Consider the following 9,473-nt stretch of genomic DNA (forward strand, 5'->3'; position numbering starts at 1 on the left):
ACATGCAGACACACAGACTCGTGAGGCAGACTTTGGACTTTGGAAACATATTAATTGAGCTTGCGTCAAGTTTTCACAGTTTATTAGGGGCAACCTTATTTTCTGTCACACTCAACTCACACGTTCATACACACATACACAGATAAATCTTGAGAAGTGTGTAAGAGGTGACGGGAGATTCCGATTTGAAGGAACCCTCTTGGTATCATCACAGAAACAAGGTATAGTACTATTTTTTTTTTTTTATGCTAGTAAAAATCTTTTCATCGGTCTATAGATTAGTTGAGATGAGGTTATTGTAGTGGAAGTTTGTTTTTTTATGTATTTATAATGCTTTCCAAATGTATTATATGGATCTGTGCAATATATGTTTGTGGTTTTTCACTGGAATGTTCTCTTGTCTACATGTGGATTGTGTTTTGTCTTTAATTTACTGATCCTACTGTATTGGCAGTGAAGTGTGTGCAGCATTGCAGTCCAAGACAAATTTCCTTAATGGGACAATAAAGTGTATCGTATCGTATAGTATTGTATTCATAGTTGCTTTACATTGTATTTTCTTTGCTGTTGTCACCCCATGTTTCCTATTTGCCACATGGAGAGGTGAAAGAGACAAATGGAGAACAAGAAGGGTAGAGAAGGAAACAAAAACCTTTACTCCAGGTGGAAGCCATCAAGTTCAGATACATTTTAGTCTTTTAAAATAAGTTGTCATGTTTTAGTGTGTCTTTAGTTGATTCAGAGAAAATGTCAGATTAGGCTTCCGGTGATGGCAGCGCAGACACACGCGGTGAGACCAGCTCCCCTACTAATCCAGTAGAGTAAAGTTGGAAATATATTTACAGATTCGGCTTTCTTGGATCAATAACTCTGCAGCGAAACATTGCTTATATTAAAACAACACGTGATAAGTACCGCACTAAGGCAGACAGTAAACTACAACCTCATTTTCCTCCGGGCTGTATAACTTAAGTTGGCGTTTATGCAAAAACTGCTGTCAGACTCTGACAGCAGTTTGACAGCAGTTTCCGAGCTCTACGGGACCAAAAACTGCCCACACTCTCCAACTCAGTGGAAAAACTCGTCAGCGATACCAGCGCTCTTGGTCATCGGGTGAAAACCCTTGAATGTAACCATGCCAGTCACAAAGGAAGCTTAAACTTCCAACATGGATGAGGAGTAAACCAGGGTGGAGGCCTAAAATAGATGGCTTGGATGAGGACCATCAGCAATTGAACGCCCTCTCACCCTACGCATCAGCGACGCCCCGGGAAAGGCGGCCTCCCGCTGACCATTGTGATCCGTCTCCTTCGCTTCTCAGACACGGTAAGGATCTTTCATGCGGCGCGGGAGAAAGAGTCACTCCTGTATGGCAGTTCAAAAATCATGATATTCCGAGACATGTCCACGATGCTGTAGAAAGAAGAAGGAAGGCGTTCGCTCCACTCAAAAAGCAGCTCCATGCAAAAAACATAGCCTTCCGGCTGCTACATCCAACAAACCTGAGCATGGACCTCCCAGAGGGGAGACGCACTTCCAGCTGCCCGCAGTCCGCAGAAAACTAGCTGAAGAAACACCACCCTGACGTGCTGGCTTGATCGCATGACTGCCGACCTGTTTCTAATACTGGCAAGTTTAAAGTAAGTAACTGTGTCCCAAAATGAACACTTGAATTGCACCGGTCCTACTCACATATTGTAAACAACTGTATAACGGGTCACTTTGGAATGTTTACCTAGGCGGGGAGATGCTCGCGCATGCGCGCAACACTGAGCACCTCGCTTGAGCTCAGAAATTTCCCACAGACTGCATAGCGCAAACCTTCTGGGTTGTTTAAGTGTAGGCCTGCATTTGTTAACCTACTCATCTGTTCTATACGCAGTGTTTAGTTGCAGCGTCAAAAGAGTGACTGTGGCTTGGTTTGTGTTAGTCAAGCCGCCTCTATTATTATTTATTCGTTTGTTTGTTCATTTATTTCTCCTTCCTGAGCTCAACTATGTGCGTCTCAGTAACCCTCAGTTAACATGACTAACCTGATTTTGACATGTTTAGGGAGTGCCAAATTTAATTTGTTTGCAGGTGCAAGCTCATGTGATACACCCTTGTTCAGCAATAGAGTAGTCTATTATCGCGTTAGGAAGATTTGGGGTTAAACACACACATATATATCTATTTTTTTTAAATTGCTGACTTCAAACTGGTAGCTGCTTGGAGGGAAACACATAAAACACTACATGAATATTCATTCTACTCGCATGCGCATAATTCTTATTCCAGAATTGACATTTTTTTTGTTCATGTTGAAAAAATCCATCTTATAAGTTCATGTGAATACCTATCTATGACTCATTCAGACCATGCCCCTCTCATGCTCCATTTAGCACATAATAATACGTCAAGGAGTTTAAGACTATGGCAATTCCCCATACACCTGGAAAATCAATAGGGCCAGATGGCTTCCCTATGGACTTCTATAAAGTTTTTGCATTTGATCTTATTACACCACTGATAGATATGTTCAAACATGCAGTGGAGGTTGGCCAGTTACCTAAAACATTGGAACATGCCCTCATCACAGTTCTACCAAAACCAGACAAGGACCCCAAATTGTGTGGATCCTATAGGCCAATTTCCCTCCTCTCATCAGAAGTCAAGATATTTAGCAAGGTTATAGCCACTAGATTGGAGAATGTAATATCAACCTTATAAATAAGGATCAGACTGGTTTTATTCCAAACCGTTTTTCCTCTGATAAAATACGTAGATTTCTAAATATAATTCATTGTGCTAAAGATATCGACACCCCAGTAGTCGCTCTTTCATTAGACGCCGAAAAGGCATTTGATCGCTTAGAATGGCACTTTCTTTTTGCAGTTTTAAAAAAATGAATTTTGGGCCAAATCTAATACAATTAGTACAAATACTCTATTTCAATCCATCAGCAATGATTCAAACAAATGCTAATATATCATCTCCTTTCCCCTTTTTGCGTGGCACACGTCAGGGTTGTCCCTTGTCCCCCCTACTCTTCACGTTGGTAATCGAACCTCTCACAATAGCTATAAGAGCCCACCCTGCTGTAGAAGGTGTCGTGGTGGAGTAGGAGAAGCACGTTATCTCGCTATATGCTGATGACATAATACTGTATCTGACAAATACGACATCATCACTTCCTGCCCTCTGCAATTTATTAGACGAATATAGTTGTATCTCTGGTTAGTAAGTAAATACAAATAACAGTGTGATGTTGCCTCTCAACAATGCTGCTCAAGAATTACCTAGAGATCTATCTATACCTATAAAAGACTCATGTCCCTTACAGAAAACAGAGCTCTCAAGGCAAGGGTTGGATGGGAAATGGACATTGGTGAGATGGGAGTTGCTTTGTGATAGCGCTCAATCTTTCTCCTATAACAGTTGACACAAACTATCACAGCTTAATCTCATACACAGGACTTATTATACCCATGAACGCCTTCATAAAATAAGTAGCAGCTATTCAGAACACTGCCCCAGATGTAAAGTTGAAATAGGGTGTCTCATACATATGTTTGGACATGTAGATGCCTGGACTGGCTATCGGTTCTGGACATCATTAAAAAGGTGGTAGGGTGAAGATCCCAACCAACAAGAGGTTGATACTGCTTGGAGACTACTCAGTCTTACCAATCAGTTTGAGAGGAAATATTCGCTTTATTAGACTAGCCCTAATTGCGGCCAATAAATGTATAGCTATTCGCTAGAAGGATGAGGAGCCCCCTACTGTGTCCCTGTGGCTCAAAGAGCTGTCATCATACCTATCTTCAGAAAAGATTATGTTTAATCTCAGGAAGAAACCGTTTCTTTTTAACAAATGCTGGGGTGACTTCGTAACCTTTTTACAAGATAGATCTTCTGTTAATGTCCAGAGTCAGACATGAAGCTACTTTGCAGGCCTGTTCTGAGACCTTATTTGGTCGTACCCACCGCAACTTATGGTTAAAAGTTTAATATCATAACCTGTGTTCATAGCATGTCTAGCTCTTGAACTTAAATCATTTGACACCTTTTATTTCATCCACATTTATTTTTATAATTTTTAGTATTTATTTCATTATTTTTATTTTTTTCTCTTTTTCTTTCACTTTTTATTCTTCTGATGTGTGTGTCTGTTACAGGGAATACTTTACTCTGGGGGATGAGGGGTGGGCGGGTTGTTCATGTTTGATACTATTTGTACTGTACAGAATGTTCCCTATCTTTGTATGGGGGGAAAATGAAAACTCAATAAATATATTGTTCAAAAAAAAGAAAGAAAAGAAAATGTCAAATTACGGAATAAAGCAAAGTTTGCAAACAACATTCTTGTAAAGGAACAAAGTTGTCTGTTTATTATGTGTGCTCTACCACGTGTCTTCAAAAAGTAGCACCAGTTTAGGGGAACCCCCAGTTAAGTCAACACACAGGCTCAATAGTATAAAAGTGACAGGGGGCAAAGAAACCTACTATGTGGGTCATACTCAGGTTACAGGTATGTTGGTTGTGAATCTTTTTTTTTCTGGATAGTTTTCTTGATAATCTTATCACTGCCTTCCTGCTGCAGCACCATGTGGGTTGTCCCAGCCTTGCTGCTAGCCCTCTCCAGTGGAGCTCTTTCTCTGGACAAACTCGATATGTGTATGGACGCCAAACACCACAAAGTGTCCCCTGGCCCTGAGGGAAAACTCTACCTTCAGGTGATACATACTAATGACTTTAGACATTAAAGATTTTTTTAAATCATATTGTATGAAAAGTTTTTTTTTGTAATCTCAGCAGCATAAATTGACCCCCTCTTTACTTGTTCTTTTTCCAGTGTGCTCCATGGGAAGCTAATGCGTGTTGTACGGCCAACACCACCGAAGAAGCCCACGAAGATAACTCCTACCTGTACAACTTCAACTGGAATCACTGCGGTGCCATGAGCGAAAATTGCAAGAAACATTTCGTCCAGGACACTTGCTTCTACGAGTGCTCACCACACTTGGGACCCTGGATACAAAAGGTGTGTACTTTGCATTTCCCTCTGTGTCTCTTGTATGTTTGTGCTTTCAACACTAGATGGCAGCAGGAGAGGTAGAAAGGGCAGAACTTACACAGCATGTTGCTGTTAGCCTATGTAATTACAGTTATAAAACGATAAGCAGCTAATTACTTTTTATGAAGATGGACTTTGTAATGCTCACCTGATGGATCTGAGTATTAAAACTGCAAGGGCCACTATTTCGACAAATGTGACTCTTATGGATCATACAAACTAGCCAACTGTGTGTGCATGTGTGTGTGTAGGTGGATCAGAGCTGGCGTAAGGAGCGTATTTTGGATGTGCCCCTGTGTAAGGAGGACTGCCATGAATGGTGGGAAGACTGCAAGAATGAGCTAACCTGCAAGACTGATTGGCACCACGGATGGGACTGGAGCTCAGGTATGCATAAAAAAACACACACAGACACACACACATAGACACACACATCCCACAGAAAGTGAAATGTAAAGTTGTATCCACAAAAAATATGTCTTATCAATTTAGGAAATGCTCTACTCCAGTTAGGTCCACTCAGGTAGGCATTGTTTTAATTATGAAATCAACCAAAACAACACTTAGTTTTAATGTTAAAAACCATCCATTAAAAGAAACGATTGAGTCGGTCAGTAGTACTTGGCTGTGATCTCCTTATTATTAGCCTGTGTAGTCTGTACTCGCTAGCAATCAAGCTAGTCTAATTTTCATTCAAACATCGTTTCCTGCATCATGCAGGGCAACTTACAAATAAGCAATTCATTTCTTAAGCAGGTGGTTACATTTTGCATGGTTTTGGTTTAGTTTTGAGTTTTAGTCATCTCTTTATAGCCCTTTTTTTTAAAAACGTGATGTTTACTGTATCTCTGTATTACTGCAGTGTGTTTTTTCCCGTTAAAATAAAAGTTTAAATCAGTCAATTAAAACATTTTGATTGGGAAATAAGAAGCTGCATAAACACTGCTGCACTGAAGAGGCAAAATACATCTTTATCACCTCCCTGACCCTGGATTAGTAGACATATGCACGTGTGTTTGAAATACAGTGTGGTTTATTTTAATAAATACTGATCATCTGGTGATACAATTTATAGAGCTTGAACCATGCCACATTCATTAAGTGTACATGTTGGAAAAGTATGATCTTTTTCAATGCAATTAAATTGCATCCTTCCTGATTGTCTTTCTCAAAGAATCAAAACAACTGAACACTGACTGAGTGCACTACATTCATTAAAAACATGTCAAATCTTTTTATTTTTTGGTTTTTGCCTTTGTTTGACAGGACAGCTGAAGATAGACAGGAAATGTTGGGAATAGAGGGTGGGGGATGACATGCACCAAATGATCAGCAGACCGGAAGTTGAACCTGCAATCAGTGCGATGAGGACTATGGCCTCTGTACATGGCCCGCGCTACCAACTGAGCTAAACCAGCACTCCAAAACATGTCAAATCTGTGGTTTCTTCGTGGAATAATGTGGTTCAGTAGAAGACAAACAGTTTGCATGTTATCAACATCATGTGTGATTATGGATGGCGGCGGACTGACAACGTCAGGGTGGGAAAAAAGTGCATGTTGGTGGCGCAAGTGCCATTTTTTAAGCTTGAGCCCCTGCCCGCATAAATGTCCGTGCACGGCCCTGCCTTTTTGTACAAGTTTTCTGACACGAAAAAACAAAAACTTTTTAAGATGTGCACACTCATAAACGCATAGATATCTTCCATGAAACAGTTTTTTTCCTACTTGCCAGGCAGTCACTGAATATATTTACATCAAATCCAATCATACATAAAATAACAGTTGTTTGATGCAGAATCTAATCCCCTGCTCAACCCCAAAACTCTCTATCTCTCTCCCTCTCTTTTGCAGGTGTTAACATGTGCCCTGAAGGCGCCAAATGCAGAAAGTGGACCGATGTATACCCCACACCCAAAGATATGTGTGAACAAATCTGGTCCAACTCCTACCTTTACACCACCCACTCCAAAACCTCAGGCCGCTGCATGCAGATGTGGTTCAATGGGACAAACCCCAACAAGAAGGTAGCAGACTACTACCTCAACAGCGCACAGCAGCACCAAAGCTTTGCCCTGATAACACTCTTCCTGGCTTTCACATCTTTCTCTGTGATGATGTAGTAACATTTGGCTGAACCTGTATTAATGCAGAGTTACCATTAAACTTATTTCAAATGCTTTCCTGTCTCTTGTCCTTTTTAAAGTTATTTTATTCTTTCCATATTGTTTTTTCGTATAGTTTCATTTCTAGCCAATCATAAAGCTTCTGTCTATTATGCTGTGATCATTTGCTACACTGACAACTACACATGTTTAAATAGTGTGAATAAATTGGAAACAAATACACAAAAAAAGGGAAAATAGATCACTTCCAATATCGATATCGAGGCGGCACAGCAGTTTTTATCCTGGAAAGTTAAGCAGATTTTAAATTTGGGTGAAAAAATAACATAAGACTTGTGCATGTTGACATGGCATGAAGGATACTGCAACATACTGTATTACTGCACAGCTCTGGAATGACATTATCCTAATTGCAAACTTCGGATCAGTTTAATACCTCCCTCATAACCTCAACAGCCGGTGAAACTGACCCAGGAAAAGTATTTCTCTACACTAGGCCCCAGAGATCACATCATCACATGACCGCTATGGGCCAGCTAGCGGTTATAGTGGGCCCCACTGCTCGGTAATTATGGAGTTCCAGTCCCCTGAGTGTGTGTGTGTGTGTGTGTGTGTGTGTGTGTGTGTGTGTGTGTGTCAGAGGGTGGAAAGGACGGAGAGAGAGTCAGGGTGTGTTAATGTCTATCTTCACATCTCTCTATGTTTAAGTGTGTATTTGTGTCACACAATCTCTATGTGTGTGTGTGTGTGTGTGTGTGTCAATGCCACGTCTGAATGTTTCGCCACGTGATTGGTGAGCTGGTTTGGTGTGACCAGAGTAGACCATGACTGATCGGAGATAAGTCTGATATTAAGCCACTTTTGTGCACTCTGTAGTTTTATAAGGAAAATGAAATAAAAACACAGAGACACAACTGATGCAGTCAAGAAGATATGGTCTCCTGACAGAGATCAGAGGTGTGAAAGCGTTGCTACACTTCTTACCCTGATGGTAACATCCTCCCTGATGATAGCACTTAATATAGCAAGTTCAGCTGTGAACCCCAGAATAGTTTTGCAAGTGTCATTTCTGTAGTCCACAACAAATTAAATGCTTAATAATGTTGGTGCTAAATGCTAGTTTTGTATTATTTTCTCACCTAAGTGCAAAATATAAATCCATTTCCCAAATTAACATAATATATTTATAGCTATTTTGAATGATGGACACTAGCTGATATTAACCTTCCATGCTAGCTTGCTTATCAGATACTTAATAATATATTTATAGTATACTGAATACTTTTTCAGTGTCCAATGTCCAATGAGAGAAACAGATTAGCATCCTTGGATGTTACTGATTCTTGGTTGCTGTTATGAACAGTATTAACCAGTCAGAAACTGGATCAAAGCAGCATGCTAAAAGTTATGCTAACATGCTAACTCTCCACTTAGATACTGAAAGCTGAATGTTTCTCAAGTAGGGTCAGTGAGGCTGGAAAAGTGAAGCTAACTTCAAAAGCTAACTCTGACATGTCCTTAGAGCACAGCCTCAGTACAATGATCTAAATTAACCCTGTCACTCACAAAAAAACAGCCGCTGAATTTGGGAACAGGAAAGATAGCCTAGGTGATTTATAGGCAACCACACTGCCTGTTGTTTGTACTCACCCTTAGGCCCAACTCAAATTTTCTGTTCATTGTTTGTCCATCCAACAATACAGCTTTTGGGTTTGTAATGAGCATTGCAGCCTCACTGCTTTCAACAGGGGCAGGCGATTGTGGTAACATGCAGTAAGAAAATGTGCTTTTCTGGCAAAGTAGTTTTATAATGACGTGACATCTAGTAGCACACTTTTACGATCACTGCATGCAGACATATTGTTAAGCCACACACTTTTACAGTCTTTTTACACTCAACTTACACACACACACACACACAGACACACATGAGTACACAGTGTGATGCCATAGCCTGAAATAGCATTGGGATGGCTGCTGTCCCTCTGGCTATTAATACTCAGCTTTTCTGAGGTCATAGGCAACACAAACCACCCTGCCCAACACTCGCTTTCTCTCTCTCCCTCACTGTAATTCTACCTTGCTCTGTCTTTGTATGTATGAGTGCATCCATGCCACATTTAGGAGTCAGAGTTTTGGTAGACAACTTAAAAAAAAGGCTTAAGTCAGAATAATGTGCAGTAGTCTTTAAATGATGGGTTGGCTGTTTCCTGTGTTTTGCCAGCTAAAGGTGGACCGTTACACCTTGTGGGAGTGTGTGTGTGTGTGTGTGTGTGTGTGTGTGTGTGTGTG

General features: G+C 40.6%; 1 protein-coding gene across 2 annotated transcripts; it reads left to right on the top strand.

Annotated features, from left to right (window-relative positions):
• Window positions 1-78: 78 nt before the first annotated feature.
• Window positions 79-7,225, top strand: folr (folate receptor). 2 transcript variants are annotated; one of them, XM_069668515.1, is made up of 5 exons: window positions 79-221; window positions 4,583-4,715; window positions 4,835-5,023; window positions 5,308-5,443; window positions 6,910-7,225. In XM_069668515.1, exons 2-5 carry the CDS (start codon window positions 4,587-4,589, stop codon window positions 7,176-7,178), a joined length of 723 nt encoding a protein of 240 aa, XP_069524616.1. In that variant the 5' UTR covers window positions 79-221; window positions 4,583-4,586; the 3' UTR covers window positions 7,179-7,225. The 2 variants fall into 2 exon arrangements, with proteins under 2 accessions (XP_069524616.1, XP_069524615.1); XM_069668514.1 differs by lacking the exon at window positions 79-221 and adding an exon at window positions 1,273-1,640.
• The last annotated feature ends 2,248 nt before the right edge of the window (window positions 7,226-9,473 follow it).

This window comes from Semicossyphus pulcher, unplaced genomic scaffold, assembly GCF_022749685.1.
Source record: "Semicossyphus pulcher isolate SPU_LCO1_2020_fin unplaced genomic scaffold, fSemPul1.0.p SCAF_19, whole genome shotgun sequence".
In the NCBI taxonomy this organism is placed as follows: Eukaryota; Metazoa; Chordata; class Actinopteri; order Labriformes; family Labridae; genus Semicossyphus; species Semicossyphus pulcher.

Excerpts from the sequence above, each read along its gene's own strand:
- folr (XM_069668514.1), top strand. The coding sequence starts at position 1,603 with ATGACTGCCGACCTGTTTCTAATACTGGCAAGTTTAAA. Across the intron at positions 1,641-4,582 it reads CTAATACTGGCAAGTTTAAA|CACCATGTGGGTTGTCCCAG; the intron begins GTAAGTAACTGT and ends TTCCTGCTGCAG. Across the intron at positions 5,444-6,909 it reads CGGATGGGACTGGAGCTCAG|GTGTTAACATGTGCCCTGAA; the intron begins GTATGCATAAAA and ends TCTCTTTTGCAG.